General features: G+C 41.5%; 1 protein-coding gene across 1 annotated transcript in view; it reads left to right on the top strand.

Annotated features, from left to right (window-relative positions):
• Positions 1 to 22184, top strand: part of Map3k15 (mitogen-activated protein kinase kinase kinase 15) — a 79134-nt gene that overhangs the window by 56372 nt on the left and 578 nt on the right. Inside the window, exons 16-28 of the mRNA XM_063243058.1 lie at positions 1582 to 1709; positions 3686 to 3816; positions 4026 to 4131; positions 8637 to 8794; positions 12759 to 12942; positions 13739 to 13910; positions 14352 to 14526; positions 15245 to 15430; positions 16171 to 16276; positions 17763 to 17958; positions 20620 to 20736; positions 21554 to 21656; positions 21733 to 21809. Coding sequence (XP_063099128.1) covers positions 1582 to 1709; positions 3686 to 3816; positions 4026 to 4131; positions 8637 to 8794; positions 12759 to 12942; positions 13739 to 13910; positions 14352 to 14526; positions 15245 to 15430; positions 16171 to 16276; positions 17763 to 17958; positions 20620 to 20736; positions 21554 to 21656; positions 21733 to 21809 — 1839 coding nt within the window. The remainder of the gene's footprint in view (positions 1 to 1581; positions 1710 to 3685; positions 3817 to 4025; positions 4132 to 8636; positions 8795 to 12758; positions 12943 to 13738; positions 13911 to 14351; positions 14527 to 15244; positions 15431 to 16170; positions 16277 to 17762; positions 17959 to 20619; positions 20737 to 21553; positions 21657 to 21732; positions 21810 to 22184) is intronic.

Genomic DNA, 22184 nt, shown 5'->3' with positions numbered 1-22184 from the left:
GAATTTTTCCGTGAGTGGTGGCAAGTTTGAAAAAAAACAAATCTTTTCCAAGCTGGTCTTTGAGGGATGAGTAGGAGTTTGCTTGGCAGCAAAGGAGGCCTACTTTAGGGAAAACTAGACTGTTAAAATATAAAGCATGTTCAAAGAGCAATTTTTAAATAATCACTTGGATGTAGGATGTGGGGCAAAAGAGGGTACTTGAGGCAAAAAAAGGCATCATCTGGCCTGATTTTGAAGGTCTTTGTGTGCTACATGAAACAATATGGTCTTTATGTCAAATTTACAGAGGGAAATGGTATGGAGATTTGTGTGTTTCAAGAAGAAATAGTCCTAAGGATCAAGAACGATGCACTAAAATATCCAGAAACTGGGGATAGATGGCACATTAGGTAGCTGCTATAGTGGTCTGTAGTCTTTAATGTAAGACTGGAAGGCAGCCGAGAATGGAATCTTCCAGAACTCTACCCTGCACAAGAGGCAGAAGAGATAGGATTGTCAAAAGATAAAAAAAAGTGTTTGGAGGGTTCAGGCCTTAGCAGTAGTAACAGTAAGAACAGCAGTCATTGAGTAGTTACCACAAACCAGGCCCTCCACTTGGTGCCAGAGCACCCTGATGCACTTCAGCCCTCAGAAGCCCTATGCAGCTGATATTTTTACAACTTGAGTGTTTGTTATCCAAAATGCATGAGACCAGATGTGTTTCAGATTTGACAGTTTCTTTTCAGATTTTAGAATGTTTGCATATACAAAATGAGGCTTATTGGAGATGAGACCCAAATCTAAACACAAAATTCATTTTTTTGTAGACACCTTAGAGACGTAGTCTGAAGGTAATTTTGTATAATAATGAACTTGTGTTTTGCTTGTGACATATCACGAGGTCAGATGTGTAATTTCCTACTTGTGGAATTATGTAAGCACTCTAAAAGTTTTAGATTTTGAATTGGATGTGGTGGCATGTGCCTGTAGTCCCAGCTACTTGAGAGGCTGAAGCAAGAGGATCACAAGTTTGAGGCAAGTCTGGGAAACTTAAGGAGACTAAATCTCTCAAAAAAAAAAAATTAAAAGGCTTGCATCACAACTTGAAGTAGAGGACTTGCTCATCATGTTCCACACCTTTGGTTCAAGTACCAAGGAAGAAAAAAAGGTTGAGATTTTTTGAAATGTGTGTATGTATGTATTTTGCAGGTACTAGGAATTGAACTCAGGGCCTTTGCATTGAGGTAGCCCTTTTTTATTTTTATTTTTTGAGATGGAGTCTCACTGAGTTGCCCAGATTGGCTTGAATTTATATAATCTTCCTACCTCAACCTCCCAGAGTGCTGTGATTATATGCATGTGCTGCCATACTTGGCTAAATTTGGGACTTGGGGGCATTTCAGATTTTGAGCTTTGGGATTAGAGATGCTCAGCCTGTATTCCCTGTCTCAGATGAGATGCTGAGTAGTGTTATGGAAGGCAAGGGAGAATAAATTTTCGGAAATAAGGATTTTCCAGCAGTAGAGAAGGTATTGGTGAGGTGCTGTGGGGTCTGGAGCCATTGGAATTTGGTAGGTGACACTGGCTTTTTTTTCATTATAGATTCTCTCAACCTCTGCTTGATCAGATAGTCCTGCACAAGTACCTCAAACACCGCAACATTGTCCAGTACCTAGGCTCTGTTTCTGAGGGTGGTTTCATTAAGATCTTTATGGAGCAGGTGTCTGGAGGTGAGTGGTCAGTGTTTTCTGCTCACATATTCTGAAAATTACTAATGAAAATACAATATGGGCATCACTAATTATCCTGCATTTAAAAGTGACAGACTTTTTAGAGGTTGGAAAACAATGATTTCCTCAGAATTCTATAAACTTTTGAAATATCACATAAACTCTTTATTTCTACTTTGTTTATTCAAACCACAAATACGCATTGATTATCTACAGTGTCCGCATCAATGACAAAGAGATGAAGAAAGCAGTTTCCTGTCTCTTCAGAGTCTAGTGGTTTGAAGGCATTTTGGAGAACAGGGGACACATATTTGTCAAAGTGACATTACAAAATAACATATTAATAATGAAATCAAACACCAGGGCTTTCCCCCAAAAAACCTCTAACTGTAGGGAATAGAATATAGAAATAGATCAGAAATAGTTCCTTGGATGTGGAGCTGTCTAGTTTGAACCAGTCCAGCCATGTATAAACTGTGTGACCTTGGTAAACTTCTTTTCTTTGTACCTTCAGTTTCCTGGTTGAATAAATAAACTATAAACTTGGAATAATAAAGGGCTGAGGTACATCTCAGCAGGCATAGCGTCCTCCTGGCAAGCTCAAGGTCATGAAGTCAATTTTTGGTAACGAATAAAATAAAATTGGAGTAATAGGTATTATAATTGTGATAATTGCTGAAATAACCCTATCTTGGTGGATCATTGGGTGAGTTAAATGAGATAATGTGGGTACAGCTTTTCATACTGCCTGGCAGCAAGCAAAAGCCCAGGAAATACCTGCTCTTTAAATAATAATAAAATTCACAAAATGTTTTCGTTAAATAATTACAATCATTTGAATATGGATGTAAAACCTTCCATTGTAAATTTGTATTCATTTTTTCAACTGACAATTATTAAGAGACTAATATTATTTTAAGAGTATCACTCTGTATTTTAAGAGCTAAGCAGTAGGCTAGACTGAAGGCTACATTGAGGACAAATAGTCTCTCTTTCCTTAGGTAGCTTATAGTATAGCCAAAAACATGTCTGTTGCTGTTCACATTTGTCACTGTTTCTGATGTTAGGTTAAAAGGTAATAAGATTAGAGGTGGGTGTCCATCTACTCTCACAGATGGGGAAACTAAAGTATGGCAAGGTCCCAGAACACTGTAGGGTCGTGCAGCTCAGAGCAGCTGATGCCTGGAGGGCTCATTCTTGCCAGCAGGAAGACCCACCTGTACTCACACCACCCTTTCTGGGACAGGTGGTGAGAACATCTAGAGGGAAGTTTTCTGTTGACCCAAAAGTTCAATATTTAATGAAGTAATAAGGGAAGGGCTTGCTAATCAAGATGGTCCTGTACTGTAGCTTGCCTTTGAGAACAGACAGACATTACCTTCTCTAATGCTAGTCTCTGTCATTCTCAAGGATGCCTCACTCTAGTCTTGTCCATCTCTGATTATAGGATAAGGTGTGAAATATGGCTTTGATCTAAGTAGAATGGCCAAGTTGGTTAGGCAGCAAGGATCATGTGACCCAAGTAATGTATGATATCAGGCCATACCTCTGTGTTCAGAGAGCAGTGTTTCTCCTGATGTTATGTAGCTAAACAGAGCTAAACCCAAAGCTGGCCCCACTGAATTTCAGGGGTCCCACAAGGTCTGCTTCCTTCATGGGTTCACTCCTTCCATGTGTTTGGAAGTTCCCAAATCGGAGATTTTTACCACTCCACTGCAGGTGTTCAGAGATCAGTGTTTCTCCTGATGTTGTGCAGCTAACCAGGTGTTCAGAGAGCAGCTGCACAGCTTCCTTCCAGTGTGTTCTTTGGGATTGTAGAGAAGGAGGGATTGTGTTACATTGAGCCAGGTGTGATGATGATGATGTTGGTGTAAGTGTTTATGTCAGCTTAAACACTACTCCATTTTATTTCGCTGAACTATTACAGTTTAATCTTTGTCACACTGATTCGTGTTTTGCTGTGTTCATGTTTCTAGAAAGCCTTTCTGCTCTCTTGCAATACAAATGGGGGCCGATGCAGGAGCATGCTATCAAGTTTTACACCAAGCAGATCCTGAAAGGCCTGAAGTATCTCCATGAAAACCAGATAGTACACAGAGACATAAAGGTATTGGCTTTTAGCTCCCATTGAGTCTTGAAAGCTATCTGTGTAGAGTGTGTTGAGAGACTTGGTTATAGAGGGGGCTGACATGGCAGGACTGTACCCCAAGTGCAAAGTGTAGTCTTCCTAGAGACACTGTCTCAAGGTCCCAAACTATGTCATGTCCATTTGTTTAAATCTGTCTTTTAGCACTCAATGCTGTTCTTTTTTTGAAGGGTAATAATGTTCTGGTAAGCACCTGCAATAAAGTGGTAAAAATCTCCGATTGTGGAACCTTCAGACATATTGAAAGAGTGAATCCATGCAGGGATACTTCTACAGGTAAGCAGGGCATGACAGCTACCTTGGAGTTAAGGGTTATCCATACAAGCTTGTGTGTATGTGAGAGGTACTTACTGGGCACCTTCCTAGCACAAAGTGACAGTTGATACTTCATGTGGATAATATATTATCCTGACCTCAAATTATTTTAGTACTATCGAAGACATACACAGAACTAGCTACTTGTGGCAGGATTGTTCTAGATTCTTCTTTGCCTCTCAGAAGTTGGGTAGTTAGAGGGTTCAGCTGAGCTTTCCTGAGTTCTTATCCAGTCCACAAAATGGTAGTGCTGGTAGCACATTGCCCAAACTCATGGGTAAATCTAAATAACAGTATCCTTCAGACAACTGCTTAGGACATTTTATTGAGGTTTGTTATAAAAATAACTTGTTACCTTAGGGAATTCTGACACCTTGTGTTTCGATATGATTATCCCAGGGAGGATAATTTCTGTGGGGGGAATATGACATTTTAAGTGAATTTCAAGAGTTGCGTTTTCTTTGCATGTATCAGTGATGGAACAATTTCAATGTTGAGAGAGAATGAACTCACAGGGTGACATAAAATTGCCAACCAGTTGTTAATTACCAGACCAATAGGTAAAATACCACTCAGAAGCTATCTATGGCTTTTGAAATTCCTGCTTAAAAGCAATGATAGCCAAAACTTTGATCCTTGGAAAGAAGTACTGATTTTGAATAAGGAAAGGTTTATGATTCCCTGAGGAGTAACATAAAGACCCTTGCTTGATAGAATTATAAAACAGCCATCATATTCTTATAGCTCTGAAATAAGCTATAAAAGGCAGATGACTGATCTCTATCTCTGTAGTCACCAAAGCTATAGGATGGACAACCTGGACCTTATTTTTAGTGAATAATATCACAGCTTTGAAGGGCTTTTCTTCAACAAGAGACTTGCTGTGTGTCAGCTGCTGGATGCCCACAGCCAGTGGAGTTGTGCTCCCATCAAAAGAGAATTTTAATACTTCAAAAATGACTTTTTAGTTGTAACACAAGGGAGTGTATGTGTATCTCAAAATAGGAAAATACCACAATATGGTACTATCAGAATTTCTCACAAAAAGATCATGTTGAATTTTCAGTTATCTCTGATATAAATATACATTACATATATTACATATTATATTTACATATGAATATATATGTAGTACTGTCCATTTTTCCTGTCTTAGCATTTTACTATCCTAATTGAAACAACTTATATGCTCCTCTTTGGAAGCTGCCAATTAGCTTGGCAATACGTAGCAAGAGAGGCTGTGATATGACAAGGAGTTATTTCAAAAACATAAAATCCCCCAGCAATTTATCTTATAATTAGCATCTCCAAGGAGAAAAATCACAAAGAAAACACATGTATAATTCATTATTGTATATCGAATTTCCCAAGTAATTGGCTTAAGGAGGCATGAATTTTGCATCGCAAAGTAATGTTAGCGGTGTTTGGGGGATAATAAACAAGGGGTCTCATTTTGGTTAGGAAATTCCTTTGCATATAATTACTCTTTGCAAAATAGCAGTTCTGTAAAAAAAAAAAATCCTCACCTGGTTGGTGCAGAACTCTGGGTTGGGTGGATATAGGGAGCTTTTCCCTGTAAATGCTTTGAGGTCATCTGAGCCTTGGCAGGTGACCAAAGGCTTTAGGCAATTTCTTGGCCTGAATCACTCCCATCTTGTGTTCCTAGGACTTTTCTAAAGCAATTTTTAATTTTTTTTTTCTTTCCAGTATGGGAGATCGAATCCATAGGCTAAACATATAGTAGGCAGGTGTCGCATACTGAGCTACTTACCTAGTCCTCTTTTTTTGTTGTGGTGGTGATTGTAACAGATTTGTTGAAATATAACTTACATATCATGAAAGCACCCTTTTGAAATGAACAGCTTGGTGGTTTCTGGTAAATTTATTGCATCATGTAGCCACAGTCTAGTTTTCCAACATTTCTGTCACCCCCAAAGATGCCCCAAAAAGCTTTGGGTTAGGAAGAAGTGCCCCCTCCCCAACTAGGTCCCGTTGCAATCAATCCCAGTTCCAATCTCAGCTTGAGACAAAAAATACATTTTCTGTGTGTGTAGATTTGCATGTTCTGAATATTTCATGCAAATGAAATAATACAACAAGTGGTTTTTGCATCTAGCTGTTTTCTCCCATCAAAATGTTTTCAAGGCTCATCCATGCTATGGTGTGTATTAGGCCTTCCTCCTCTGGCTGAATACTATTCAGTAGTATGGATGGGCCACATTTGCCAGGTAGTGATTATTTGGGTGATTTGCACTATTTGACTCTTGTGAATTGGTTGGTGCCATCCACACCCAGGGTTGGTCTTCCCTTTTTATTAAGTTCATCAGCCAGACACTCTCAGAAGTGTGCTAAACCAGTCAGCTAGGCATTTATTATTCCAGATGATACCACAATTAACTATTGCAAGTCTCCTCCGCCTATCCTTACAGAGCTATGAGGGATAGATGGACAATACTACATGGAGACAATTGGAAGCCATCAAATGCCAACCAGAAGTTAGATGTGGAGGCCAGATTTCAGGGTGGTCTCTAGTGATCCCTATCTCCTGATAGTTCATCCTTGTTAAATTACCACATGTTGTATGGGACTGGACTTAGTGATTCACTTATAATGAATAGTATAGTGGAAGCAATGGCATATGGTCTGGATTCTGGGTTCCCCCTCCAGCTTTTCAGGATCTCTGTACTGCTGCCTAGTTGCAAAGCCTCAGAGGGAGCTTAGGCAAAAAATAAATGGAGTTTCTGGAGTTCCAGATCCAGCATCTCAGAGCATAGCTGAGATATGACTGCTTAGTAAATAGTATAATGTTCAATTTTTCCTTAATTAATGAATTATGGACTCATTAGAAGGCACATTCCCTGCCAACATCTCTCTCTCTTTCTCTCTGTCTCTCTCGCTCTCTCTCGCTATCTCTCTCTCTTTTTTTTATTCATAATGGCAACAGCTTATAACAGATATTGTGTCACTGAAAGTTTCCTTTCTGGGATTTAATCACAATGTATCAAGTGTGATGCAGCCTCATCTTGCTGAAATTAACCAAACACTTTCCCATTAGGTTTTCAGCTCCAGAGAAAGTTGGGCTCATTAATAGAGCCTGATTTGTATTTAACTTTAAATCAATGGGAATGAAATAAAGTTAAAATAATTTAAAATTTATTTCTTTATTCTCACTAATCACATTTCAGCAGCCCAGTACACATGTGTGGAACATCATTTTGGTCACAGCTGTCCTAAGTACCTTTAAAATGTTCGTAGGTAAGAAAAATGCTAATAAGACATTGCATGCTCAAGAGAAGGGTTATTGATATCTTTATTTTTTTAAATGATGAACATTTTGTTTTTATTGATTAAAACTCAAGAAACTTGATGTGGTTGTTTGATCTAGAGAGAGGCCCTTTCATTTCTCTGGACACCAGAGTTCTAGTCATACCTTATGTATGATCTCTGGTTTGCTGTTTATTCTAAACCTATTAGCCAGACCATAGCATATGCTGATGTCAACATACAAATTTCCTCATTCCTCATGCCTAGTTTCAAGGAAAACTAAAGATTTTGCTCCCTGCCCTGTGTCTGGAAAAGACACATCAATAGTCCCTTTGCTTTCTTGCTGCCATATCTGATCACTGTCTTCCCTGTGGCAACCACTGGTGGCTCATGACTCTGAAGACAGTCCAAAGTCAGAGCCTTCAGAACATCCAGATCACCATCTGGGATGTGTCCTTGCCACTTTAATTCTTCCTATACCCTGCCCTGGGTCAAACATTAGTTATTGCTCCCAGACTCAGTATGTTACACTCATGTTCTTTGTTCAGTCTCTTCCTTTCATGTGGACATCCTTCTAACCCTTGGTTCACTTCTTTGATGTTTGCAGCAGGAACCTACTTTACTGTCAGTGCCAGGTGCTGCCCCTTGGTATCATAGTCATGTTCATGGTAAGGTTACACCTTACCTAGGCTGCTTCCTACCAATGGCTGAGCCTGGCAAAGGTCTTAGACCCAAAGTGGGACTCTTCTTGTAGACACATTTTGGCTAGGGACTGGCTGGTAGCCTGGATGAAGTGCTTTCAGAGCTGTGCCATCTAAAAATACTTGCTACTCAGTTCTTCTTCCTTCCGCCCCTTCCCAGGGACTAGCCCTGCATCGCACTCTGACACACTCCCTGCTGGTCCTGCCCCCTCTCCTTGTATCCCTCATAGATCTCTCCAATAAATTTCTTATATGTCTAATCTTATCTTGGCATTTGTTCTCAGAACCAAAATTGACACAGCCATAGATTTTCCTGATTCAGACCAGGCAGAATTGAGCCATTTTTTTAAAAAATGATGTAACCACTGCATTATTTATGCATAAGAAGAGGCTTCGTGTACCGTTGATGAGGCAGTTAAAGCCACACACTTATTTACTAATGGTCACTTTGTTTTTAGCAATATGGTGTCATCAAAGTTTGTTCATTTGTTTTCCTCACAGACATTCTACAATACATGGCTCCTGAGATTACTGATGAAGAACCTGACGGGTATGGTACTCCAGCTGATATCTGGTCCCTGGGCTGCATCATCATAGAAATGGCCACCAGCAGGCCTCCAATTCGTGAGCTTGCTGAAACACAGTCAGCAATGTTCCAAGTAAGACATGCTTGCTCATTTGGGTGGTTTAGGTGTTGGACAAATGCAAATAAAAAAAATCTCTTCTTAATCCAGAAAATCTATCCAGAGGTTGGAAAGAGGGAAAGCAGTTTATTACATAAGTGTCAGACCATAATGAAGATGTATCAGACAATCCACTAACACTGCAAAGATAGAAATCTTTATTTTTTTTTTGTTTTATTTTGTTTTGTTTTTATATTTTTGTCACTGAAAATTCAGCTCAGGGCCTCCTGGATGCTAGGCAAATGGCTCTACTATGTAGCAAAACCCCCAGCCCTACCTACTTTTTAAATTTGTGACAGGGTCTTGCTAAGCTCTCTAGGCTGACTTTGAACTTGTAATCTTCTTGCCTCAGCCACCAAATAGCTGGGATTATAGGGATGCACCACCAAGTGCCAGCTAAACTTCCACCCTTTTATGTAGCCAAGCAGATAGAACCCATTATAAATCATATTCTCAGGATAAAAAGTCCTCATGAAAGCAGACTTGACAGCACCATTTGTCACATATGTCTTATCTTAGATTCACCTGATAAGTGAAGCAACCATTTGTTAGGGTATTGGTTTTATCCAAAGGGAAAAAAAAAGTCATCATATCTTTATGGCAGGAGGTAGTTTTGGAGCAAGGAACCACAAAATTAGGCACCTTTCCTGTATAGAAACTGATAGAAGTATCATCCTCCTCCATGATTACAAATCAAAGTAGTAGCTCCCAGGCCTTGGGAATGATATTTTTGGCAAGAGGCTTATTTAGCTGCTAAGATTTACATACATCCCAAAGACACAAAGAAAGAACACACAACTAGAAGTTTTCTTAATTCTCTAGCAAAAGGGGGGTATCTTCTTACTTTATATACAGTAGGGAAAATAAAGCCTCATATTTTTCATTTGTGATTTCCCTTATCCAGAGTGAGGCTTTATCTATAGTATAAAGTATATCTATAGTATAAAGTCTGGGTCTTTATAGGACAGGTTTCTGACTGAATTTTGAAGAAGTGGGATTTTAGGTGTCAGATAATATGTTCTTTATCATTCTAACAATCCTCCCAGAGCTGACAGAAGGGCATTCCATGTGTCGAGGCTAACATAGCACAAACTGACAGAGTGATGGTGTTACCACTGGGAACCTGGGGTCTTAGAAAGGGACATACCTGTTAGTAACCCCATAGGAAGCTGATGCCAGGATAGTCCTGTGTGCCAAAAGTTATGCCTGCAGCTTCTCATGCAAGAATACCTAAAAACATTCAAGGGGCTCCAGCCCTGAGAATCCATTACCAGCTCGTAACCTTCCCTGGAACATTTTTATTCACTACAAGAGGTCACAAAAGGCCAAGTGGCCATTGATTATGGATAATGAACCATGGTGCACTGACACAGCCTGGTAGTGCATGGTTCCAGATGATTCTTCCTGGATCCTCTGCTACCTCACTTATGGCCTGCATCTTTGGTGGGTTCTCTGGCCTGGCCCCCTTGGTCATTAAGATCTCAGCATGTGAGAAAAGCACATTGAATGGGCTCTGAATCCCTGCAGAATATTCTCAAACTTTTCTACCCTTACAGCAGCTGTCCAGGCAGCTCCAAAGCCAAGACCTCAAGTCAACAAGTCTGACGCTTGTAATCCCTAAACAACTATGAACAGATGACAACAACAACCTTCCCTACCCAGCAGTAACGATCCACAATGGACTCAGCTGGGGCCGTTGAAGATCTTACAATTGGTTTCTATTAAATATAGTGGTACCTTAGTTCATGAACACTTTTGTTCGTGAAAGATTTGGTTCTCAAACAGAAGTATTTGGCAAAATTTCATTTTTGTTTGCAAATTCTGCACTGGGTGACCAACATGACTACAGCCATCTTTCCTGCACAAACATGGAGATGGCTGTTTTTTCTAGTTGTTTGTGAACCAGGGTATCACTGTAAATAGTAGCTGATGTTGAGAACAACAGGGGACCCACCTAAGAGTCATGGTTGCTTTCTGATGTGTTGAATTCCTGTGAAATTCAGGAACCCAACTGAGCGCTTATGACTTTCTCATTTCATCCACAGGGCATAAGCAACTCCCCTATTCTTCTGTCTCCTGTTTTTGATTAGCTAATTAGCTATACAAATTTTTTAAAAAATCTATTGACTTTTTGTATGGCATATGAAGTTAGTTTTTATTGCCAGCAAAAAAGTATGAAGTGATGTCCTTCATCATTTACTTTTGGAATCCTAGACTTCTTCAGGAAAATTTCAAGAAATTTGTGAGCAGTGTCTGAAAGAAAAGTTATTCTTCCCCTAAGGGGACGGTTATAGGTTGGTGTCACCCAAAATGATATATGGAAGTCCTAACCCCTAGTAACTCAGAACATGACCTTATTTAGAAATAGGGTCTTTACAGAGATAACTGTAATCAAGTTAAAATGGGGTCAGTAGAGTGGGCTCTAGTACATGACTGGTGACATTGTTAAAAAAGGAGCTATTTTAGCAAAGAAACATATATAGAGAGAATACTGAAGACCCACAAGGAGAGTGCCATGTGAAGGCAAGGGACGGAAGGCAGGTGATGAATTTATAAGCCAAGGAACACCAGAGATAGGCTAGAAGCCCCAAACACACTGAGGAGACAAGGAAGGATTCATTATAAGTTTTAGAAAAAATCTTGACCTTGATAATGCCTGACCTTGAACTTCCAGCTTCTAGAACTAAGAGGCTACATTTTTGTTTAAGCCACTCAGATACCAGACTGTGGTAGTTTTATGTAGCAGCCCTAGACCACTAATACATGGTGCTTTTGATTTGTAGAAAAACACCCTTAAAAATTTGCAGGGTCCTAGGGTGCTGTCCACTTCTGCTCTTTGCTTCTGAGAGCCTGAGGGAAAGCCCATTTCTTTCCACTTTAGATTTTTGTCCTGAATTTTTGTCTCTGTACACCCTAGGTCAGTGGGCATAGATGACATCTATGTGCACTACTCAGGTGAAGGATGGCACCTGTAGTATCCCCTGAATTTCAAATTTTTGTGAGTGGGTTCCATCCAGCATTTAGTGTTCTCAAAAACCCCTAACTCCTGAGCTATCTTTCCTTTCTATAAGTATTCTGGGAATGGGACAGGTCTACCTGGTCGAGAACCTATAGGAGATGAGGTCATAAGGCTCTGCAGCCCCTAGATCCCACACAGTGGGACACAGGAAGCTTGAGCCAGGCTCTAAGACTGCTGAGGAGCTGGCAAGGAGTATGGATCTGGAAGAAAGAATGGCTTCCACCCCAAGAGGAAGAGGCTGCATTGGTTATGGATGATGAGACATGAGACACTTTTCTGTGAGGTAGCAGCTTCAGGTTTTATCTGCTTGTGGCCTAGAGCTAGAGATTGGAGATCTGGGCTGTGCATGAATAAAGACTGAGGAAGAATATGGTGTGTATTTCAGAGACAGGTAGCAGTTACCTTTGTATGTCCTCAGGTTGAGACTCTTCTACCCCAAGCCATGTACCATGTCCTTCTTGGTTTTCTTCTGCTATGTAACAAACCAGCCATGCACATAGAGGCTTAAAATAATCCTTTATTTCTCACTGCAAGATGACTGTTGGCTCTTTTGCTGAAGAGAGCTCACTCATGTGGTGGCTTAACTGGGGCATAATTGTCTGGGAGGGTGTATTTCATGGCAGAGGTTTCAGTGAGAAGGCTCTCTACATGGTCACTTACGCTGGGCTCTGTTCCTATATAGTGTGGTGGTCTCAGGCCTCCAAGAGTACTAGAGCAGTTGCTATGAGGTCCCTTAGAACCTATCCTCTGAAACCTTCACCATGTCAGAGCAGAGTCCCCAGAGACCAGCCAGGACTCCAGGCATGGGGAAGTGGAGTCCATCTGTGGATGGGAGAGGCAGGAATAAGATTGCAATGGGTATGGGGACAGCAATCACAGAAGCCCTTACTAACACATCTGTTACCCCTCCTTTCAATGCAGATGGGACTGTCTAAGAGCCACCCCGAGATTCCACGAACCCTTTCATTTAAAGCTAGAGCCTTCATCTTATCCTGTTTTGAGCCTAACCCTAGCAGACGGGTCACCGCTGCTGACCTACTCAAAGAGGATTTCTTAAAGCAGACAAATAAGGGCAGGAAGAGGAGAACTGCTTTCAGTCCTTCAGGTGAGGCCTAGCTGGACAACTGTGTGTGTGTGGGGGGGGCATGTCTGGGCCCCAGGATTTTCTGTTGCTTACAGGGAGTGCCAGCTCACCAGCGCACAGAGATCCCCACATGCCCTAATTGTGTGCAGAATAGCAGGGGTGGTGCTGGTGTGGAGGTTATTAAAACGCAGCCAATAAATGTTCTTACATCTCCTGGTGGAGGCATAGGTTAGCCTCTCTGGTGACTGTGATGCCCCACGGCTTGTTAAGGTTATTCTTTTGGGAATGTGAAAAGGAGAGAAGCTAGAGGTACCTGAGTGCGGGTTTTCTGTCTTTCGCAAGTGCAGAGCCTGGTGCCTCATTTTCAGAGCCTGGCCCATCCTGTGCTGATTCTGACCTTGATTAAAGGGTGTTTGGGAGCTTTGCCTGTGGTGCCTATCTTGCAGACCTCCAAAACCCAGTGACATCTTCTGGGGCTATAAGTTCTAACTGGCAGTGACTTAAAGTGGCCTCTAAACATCCATTTGTTCTCTTCTCCCTAATTCAGGTGGAGTCAGAAGCTGTTGGCAGAGTGGTTCTATAGCTTACCCCACAGGTGTGACCTGGACTACCTGGATCAGTGTTTCCCAAGGACCAATTCCAGACCTATAATTTCACCAGGGTTGGGGGAGGGGGCTGTTTACACCACCCGATAAAGCAGCATGGGATTAGCAAGGCCCTGGGTAGGCACGTGGGCCTGAGGAACTTCCAGAGTCTCGGTCCCCACCATGTCCCTCTCTGAGGGACAAGCAATCCAGATCTGGTTGTCTCCCTGCAGAGGATGTCCAGTGTGTCACTGATACCCTGACCGCACCCTCACTGAGGGTATGTACAGGCAGTGGCAGCAGCAGCAGTGAACATGACTCCATCTCCCCAGACTCTGATGCCCAGCAGGACATATTCACTGACAATGCCCACGTATGCAATTACCAGCCCAGCCACCTTCTCAGGTATTGCCTGTGTCCCTTGTTCCTATCCTGTGGTCTTATGAGGGGTACTGGTATTCTGCAGTGACAGAATAACCTGCTGGGTCACAACCAGCAGGCTGGGAAGGACTTTAGCTTCCTAGACAGCAGGGTTTACAGGGGTGAGCAAGGTGGGTGCTTTGTTCACTGACCTCCTTTCCTGTGCTTTACCCTCTCATCTCCCCTCTATCTCTTTTCTCCACCCTCTACCAATACTCCATTCCCTTCTTTCCCAATCCAAGTGCTGTGTGGGGAGCAAAGGAGGAGAGAGGGACACAGCATCTCTCTGCAGCCTCCCTCACTCCCTTCCACAGTAGGGACTGCTATGTGGTCTTCGGGGCCCTTTGCCCTCCCACAGTGGGGTGCACTTCCTGGAGACAGTGCTCTGGGACCTGCATGGGGATTGTTGCATGTGCTTATCTGCAGTGTTCCTCATGAGAGTTCAGCCTTGGAAGACCAGGGTGCAGCCTCTTTCCCAGATGACAGGGATCTGGGCATCTTGTTGCTGAACAATGACTATCAACGCCGTGCCCTCCTGTACAAAATCCTTTGGGATGAGCAGACCCAGATGGCTTCCATCTTGCAGGAGTGTGTGGCCCAGGTACAGGCATGCCAGAGTGCCCCTGCTAATCCTATCTCCTCTGCCTAAGTTCCCAGATACTTCTAAAGATGGCCCAAGGTTCCTCTGCCCTGCAATAGTTACATAATTACAGTGAGGATCATAAGTGTTTCCCAACATTCTTCCCTTTTCCAACAAAACAAAAGAAGATACAAAAGAGGGTGGGGAGCATTGCTGAAAGGTGAATTTGTAGAACATTGCAGTGCTTCCAGGCATTTGTGAGGCATTGCTGCCCCCTGGTGCAAAACAAGCCAGACAACAGCAGAAACAGTTCCCAGTGTTTGGCCTTCTCTCAGCTTACCTTGGTTTTGAGTCCTGGATCTGAGTTGGCCCTCCAACTGTAGGACACACTAGAGCTGCCCTATGAAGCCAGAATAGCCACGTTAGGGAGAATAGTTATGGATGAAAATGAGTTGTAACTAGAATACAGGAGAGGCAAACTCATCTGCCTTATTTTAGATGGGGAAGGTCCTTTTAGGAAGAGCCCACTACCTGCCTATGAGCTAGGCTTTCTGAGAAGGCCCACTGATGAGCAGTAAAACAGGAAAATGGAACCATTCAGAGGAGCTTTGTGAGGCCATGTGCCATGGGGAGGTCCTGGCCAGGAAGGATATGGAGGGAATGCCAAGAACAGACGTTTTGAATTTTCTATACAACACCCTCCTCCAATGACGATTCATGTCTTTGTGTGCATGGTCAGAGTTCACAACAGATGCATATCTCAGATGCTCACATTAAGCAAGTAATTGGAATCCTGAGGAACTTCATCTACGCCCCGAACCACAGGATGATGGCATCCATGATATCAAAGCTAAAGATGGACTTAGACTGTGACAGCATACGCATCAGTCAGATTCACCTGATACTATCTGGATTCCAAGATGCTGTAAGTACTTCAACTGGCCCTAGAGAACATGCTTAGACTATGGACTTCAATCTCTATCTTTTCCCACAGCCCCCATGTCTTCTCAGCTATTTATACCCAAGTCCTGAATTTCAGCAGGTCCTTTAAATCACTGAGCATACAGACATAGGAAATGTCACCTGGTCAAAGGGCTGATTGCATTTGGCCACAAAGAGCATGCATATAGGGCCAGTAGTCAGTACAGAGTCTGACCTATGTGTCTGTCCAAATAGATACAAAGTTCTTCAGGCTCAGATGACCATTCTGATTCATCTTTATGTCCCAAGCCCCCAGTGTAGTCTGCCATTTCACAGGTACATAATAAATGCCCATCTTCTGGGCCCCAGCATGACTTAGGGTCAGTGTAGAGGAGTGGTGGCAAATCTATGGCATACATGCTGCAGCAGGTTGTTTCTAACATGGAAAGCACTGTTGTTTTTCACTTTATGTATCAGTTATTTTTTCTAAACTAAAACCTCAGTATTCAGGTTTAATTGCAGTGTTGACACATTGTGATAAATAAGTGAATTTTGGGTTGCAGTTTGGACACTTGTCTCTAAAAAGTTGGCCATCACTAGCCTAGAACAGTTTGGAAGAAATATGTCAGGCAGAAATCTAGGTCAGCATGCCTAACCATCTCAGACAGAATAGAAGCAAATTAGTAAGAACTTGTATTTCTTTTAAAAGTACAAAAATAGCAATTTGAATTTTTTTGATTTTAGGTAAATAAAATTTTGAGGAACCACTTAATTAGTCCTCGATGGATATTTGCAATGGGCGACATCCTCCGCAGAGCAGTGCAGGCTGCAGTCACCACTCTTAGCCCAGGTAAGTGCCCTCTTTGTGCTCAAGATCACTTCCAGGCTGTGGAAAAAAGCAGAATCATCCTCTGGACGCAATAATTGTTGCTTTTTCTTTTTCTGTCTTGGTTTTATACTTCCCTGCAGTGAAGTGAATGCTGTCATAGATCTCTTCAGGGGCCAAGAACATCTCATGGTGCTGTACTTACCTCTTTCCAAGGTGCAGTGAAGGTGACTGCACCCAGACTAAACTTGTGCTCTAAAAATGGAATATTGAGCCCAAGGGCAGGGCAGTAGTTGTGCTCCAGTGTGCCTGCTCACAGATGCTTACTAGATAGCTAATAATTAAATGGCTCTGTTCTCTTAGAATCATCCTGTGGTACCTATGAAATTTAGAGCTTTTGTTTTTGGGGGCAGGAGACTGAACCCAGGGATTCAAACATGCTAAGCATATGTTCTATGTCTAAGCTATGCCCCAGGCCCAATCTTGGGCTTTTTAAAAAAAGAGAATAAAACAAAACAGAGTAAAACAGAACAAAGCAGAGCAGAGTAAAACAATGCAAATAACACAGGATTTCAGAAAAAGACAGCAGGAAATCAACCACCATAATGTCTCTTGTTTTCTTTGAAAGAGTTGTTCATACCTTCATACACAATAAGTTAATCAAATCAAAATAGTATAAAAGCAATCAAAACACAAGAATGAGAACCATAAGGGCTTTCAAGACCAGACACTAGGAAATCAATAATGGCTACCATAATGTTTCTTGTTTTCTTTAAAGTAGCTGTCCATATCTTCATACATACTGAAATCAAATAATTGAAAACAGACTAAAACTAATCAAAACCAAGAATAAAAAAAGCACTATTGGATTTTTGAATCAAAATGATAGGAAATTATCAATGACTACCATGATATCTCGTTTTCTTCAGTGTAGTTGTTCATACTATCACCATAATAAAATCAATTCTTGTAAACCCTTTAGGTGAAGTTCTAGGCATACATAAGCCTATTCAGAGATTTCTTTTTGAAATGTTAAATAAGTTTTAATACCAAAATTGCTCTCTCCTGCTGTGGTTCTATGAATGGGGCTTTAGAATGATTCTGTTAACATTGTCCTTTCCCTTTTTTGTTTTGGGCAGCTGCTGGTTATCTGTCTGTTTTCCTGAATGGGGGCTCAGCTCGCAGAAAGGGCACAGTAAACTCCACGATTACATTCTTGTCCTACTTGAGCAGGCACTGGCCTGGTTGTATCTCTGTCAAGACTCCTTAGCTAATTTCCTTAACAACTTTCTCAGTTCCTTCTTGTATAAACTGGAGGTTAGGGTTAGGATCATCTTTGCACTAGAGAGAACAGAATTAAATCATTTTTTGTCCTTTCCAAGTCAGCACTCCCTTGAGTGGCCCAGCCAGCTGGTGAACAACCTAGTTTGCCGGCAGGAAACATAAATGACCGTAAGCCCAGGCCTTGTTAAAAGTACTATTTAGATAACCATGGTCTGTGATTTTGCAGAGTTCCGAGCCCACTTTGAGCCTGCCTTTGAGATGCAGGTAGATAAAGGCATGGATAAAATGAGGGACTGCTCCGTAGCACAATTGCCTGGTGAAGTACATGTAACAGCCAGAAGAAGCAGACTTGGTTCCATGGTTATGCAAGAGGCCTCACCCCACCAGCTGTACCTGACCATGCTCAGGGAAGAGGCTGACAGGTAAGGACCTTCCATTCCAGACTGTCTGCCAGAAGCAGGGGTGGGATGGTTACCTGAACCAACAAGACAATTGTAGAGGATTTCACTCGGCTCTCAAAAAAAAAAAGCGCCTTCACTATCAATAGATGAAACAAGTATGTATTCACAGCTTTGTGCTATTAGGAGTCAGACAGGCACAAGCCACTAAAAAATATGCCATACAAAGCAGCAGTATATGAGCTCTTTCTGTGCCTTTACCAAGATGGTGTACCTATCACATAGCATGGTGTGACCCAGGAGGCTCAACAGGGTATATTCATAGCCTGTCCCTTAAGTAGCAGAATTTGGAACTCAGTTTGTATTTGGATAATGGACGTGGATCCCATACCCCTTACCCCAAAGAAATCTGCCTTTATATCTTTGTGGTGATCTGTCATACTCCCCCCAGGATAGGCATCAGTGGACTGCTTTCCCAACCAGGAGGCCCTGGCACTGCCATAAGGTTTACCCTCCTCAGCATGTTGGAGGTGTTCAGTATTATTTGTTGAATAAGTAATGTTACTCTTCTCAATTCTCCAGAATAAAGGAAAATCACTTTTATAAATGAGCTTTTAATAAAAGACTCTACAGCTATATAAAACTAGTTGGTGCTTGTTGTAAATGATGCATTGTTGCCATACAATAATCAGTGATGTTTCTTACTTAATAGAAATGTGTCAGGTATTCACACTTTGGATGAAAAGACATATACACCCATATGGGACTCTTACGTTTAATTTTAGGCAGATCTAATCATTTCTCTCTTAAAACAGAAGACCCAGCATTTAAATCAAACGGTAGTGGCAAAAGTTTGAAAGTTTTAGAAAGATGACAAATATGAAAGCTGGTAATAAAATGGCATTTTTCTCAAAACTTTTTCTCAGATTTATAATTGCCTAGTTTATGGTATATGTGGATTTAAAGGTTATTTCTCTGCATTGTTCTGTCATGCTCTTATGTCCTGGTCTCAGCAGATTAAAGCACTGGTTAAAACAGCAGCCAGCATATTAATGTGAATGGCTAATACACATGTAATTCCTGTGCAACCTGCCTGTGGCCTGGAGTAGATGTCAGTTGAGCAGAGCTAGAGAACGGCCCTTACTAGACACAATAATGTGACTAGGATAACTGGTCTGTCCCGGTAAGCGACAAGCCTGAGACACCTTTCCACCGAATAGGCACAGGCACAAGCTAGAATTGTCCCCTTCACTTGGGTAAAAGGAGGAGGACTGCTTGATAGACAAAGGTAAAGAAAAGTAGGGGTGGATTTCTTGTTGGGCACCTGTACTCCTTGCTTGTTGGTGTAGAAGAGTTCCCCTCTCCTACCCGGTGTTGCCACCAAGTTACACAGCAGTACCTCTGTCCTCATCTGATTACATACTGTTACAGTGACTTGTGGGGCAATGTCAATAATATTGAGTGCCTTAAAGCTTAATTTTATATTCCCTAGTTCATCTGAAAAGATAATGTTAAGTAAAGAGCACACACTGGAAACAAACTAATCTCATGTATTAGGTACATCAGCAAACAGAAAGCCAGACATGGCTTCAATCTGCCAGCCCCTATCCCTTTCTCCAGGTATGCTAGCTGAGCTGATAGAGGGGGATGTAGAAGTTTGAGACCTCAAGTGACAAGCCCTGCCTTTCTTGGTCCAGAGAGACCATGAGCAACAGGAGACTGTTCTACTGGGAAGAACCCAGTCTGTGTGACTGGGTGAACTGTTTAATCACTGCCAGTTTTCTTATCTCTGAAGACTGGGTAGAAAAAAATGGTATTTAAATTCATAAAAATGTTGTAAAGCTTCAATGACTTAATCTGTGAAAAGTGGTGAGCACTCCTGGATTCTGCATTGAATGCTCAGTGACTTTGAAGTATTCCACACAGTGGTGGACTGGCATCACTTACTGTCCTTCCTCAAGCCCCAACTGTTACCAGAAATGGTACCCTTACTTTACTCCCTGTGAAGGATGACTCTGACCATCCTAGTCTCAACTACCTTTGCTGACTTAGAGACAAGTTTAATCAGAGCATCCTTCTGGGTGACTTCCACTGATCATCATCAAATTAACTTTTGGTTCATGACGCATTCTGAGACAAAACCGTCTTAGTCCACTCAGGCTGCTGTGACAAAACCCAATACAGCAGGTGGCTTACAAACAAGAGTATTGCTCTTCTGGAAATAAGTCCAACATCAAGGTGATGGCAGACTTAGTTTGTGGTGAGGGCCCACTTCCTGGTTCACAGGTGGCCAGCTACTTGCTGTACCTTTGCATGATGGTAGGGACAAAGGAGTCTTTGGGATCTTTTCCTTAAGAGTATTAATTTTACTTCTCAAAGGTCCACCCTTATAAATAGCACCTTGAGGTTAGGATTTCAACAGAAGTATTTCAGGAGGACACAAACATTCCATTCCAAAAATATACTGAGAGCACTGGTTTTTGTTACCAAGGAGAGGAAAAACACAAGAAAGTTCCCCCATGTGAGCTGAAACATCACTCAGAACGCTTAAAAAACGATGTCTCACTTCCTTGTGTGGGCTGTTGGGATCCCCCCCCCCAATTGCTAATATTCAACAAATGTTTGACTTTGGTTTAGATGGTACTGGGCTCCCCGAATGATGTTTTTTCTTTCTTTCTTAACCAGAATTTTAGGACACCTAGTTCAAAGAGAGAGAGAGTTCCAGAATCAAATGTGGCTATCTCTAGAACAGAAAGCTCAAGAACTGCATCACCTTCAGGTCCAACAGAGATGTAATGGTGAGTCATTTTCCACTTGCTCTACTTTATATGTGTCTGCATATGAGAGAGAAACTACTGAAAAGCTGGGTAATATTCTAGCCAGCCTTGGAAAAAAAGTTGAGGTTGTCTGCTGTTAAATCATAACTCTAGTAGGTTCTGGAATATTAACAAAGGAACTACTGGTCTATTCAACAACATAGGATAGACTGTAAATTCAGTATGCTGTGTAAAAAACTCAGATTCAAAGGCTACTGTGAGTCTAGTCACATAGTACTATGGAAAATGCAAAAATAAAGGGACAGAAAATCGGAATGCATAGGAAAGGGAAGAAATTATAAACACATGAGAACCTCTCATATTAGAAATGTACCTTGTGGTAGTGACATGAGTGTCCAAGGTACACCTTATAATTTACACAGGAAACCATGGTTTTACTTCATTAAACCTCTCATTTTGTGACACAGAGAAGTTGCCACTTAGAATGTGGAATGGGTAAGCCCCAGCCAAAGCCTGTTTCTCATTTTATTTCCGGTGCAGTTAGGGAGATACAGTACATCCCTAAGATAAGGCACTTTAAAATGGGAATAAGCATTTAAACCGAGACAGATATCTTGTCAAGTTACACATTTATTCAAGGTAGGGTAGGTAAGGATGATTCTATTCTCTGTAAAACAAACCCAAGAATTGTGACTTGTACACAGCAGCTGGATAATACAGATTTAACTCAATTTTTCACGTGACATTTACATTCTGGATACTTTTTTTTTTACATCCATTTTACTTTAGAAAAGCACTTTAATATACAACAAGTTTCTAATTGTTACAGATCCTGCTCCCAGCACCTGCTCAGCAATCCCAGCACCTGCTCAGTCACAGAGCACAGATGAAGAGCTTACAGCTTGGTTGCAACAGCTACAAGTGGATGCAGATACAATTGAAAAGGTATATTTATAACCAAAACCAATTCCTATGACGTCAAAAAGCTGCTTAGGTCTTAAGCATTTTGTCTTTGTTTCAGATTGTTAAAGAGGGTTATACTCTTTCTGATATTCTTGATCATATCTCTAAGGAAGACCTAAAGAGCCTTCAGTTACGGTAAGTGGTTCAGCACTTACTGTTGTATAATAGAACATTTTTTCTGTGAATATACTTTAAAATAAAGTAGAAAACAAAATGCCGGTAATGTCTCCCCTCCCAAATCTGGAGTCTTGCTAGGTTCAAGTTGGGAAAAGATGTCAGCACACTACACTCAGCTCTTGAAATGGCAACTTGCCCTCTTATTCCTATGTCACTTTAAATAGCCTTACACAGATCCCTCAGTACTTCTTGCAGGGGCACGAGTATCACCTTCACATGTGAATGTTTTTGTGAAGTGCTTAAGTAGGCAGGCTGTGTTTTTGAGAACAGGTGGCAAATGTTAACTCTGGAGTTATATACTTTACTTTCTGCAGTAAGAACTCTTAGGCAGGT

The sequence above is a fragment of the Cavia porcellus genome, unplaced genomic scaffold, assembly GCF_034190915.1.
Source record: "Cavia porcellus strain 051 isolate PalLab524CR breed Dunkin Hartley unplaced genomic scaffold, mCavPor4.1 scaffold_33, whole genome shotgun sequence".
Classification (NCBI taxonomy): Eukaryota; Metazoa; Chordata; class Mammalia; order Rodentia; family Caviidae; genus Cavia; species Cavia porcellus.
This window is presented reverse-complemented; position numbering and strand designations above follow the sequence as displayed.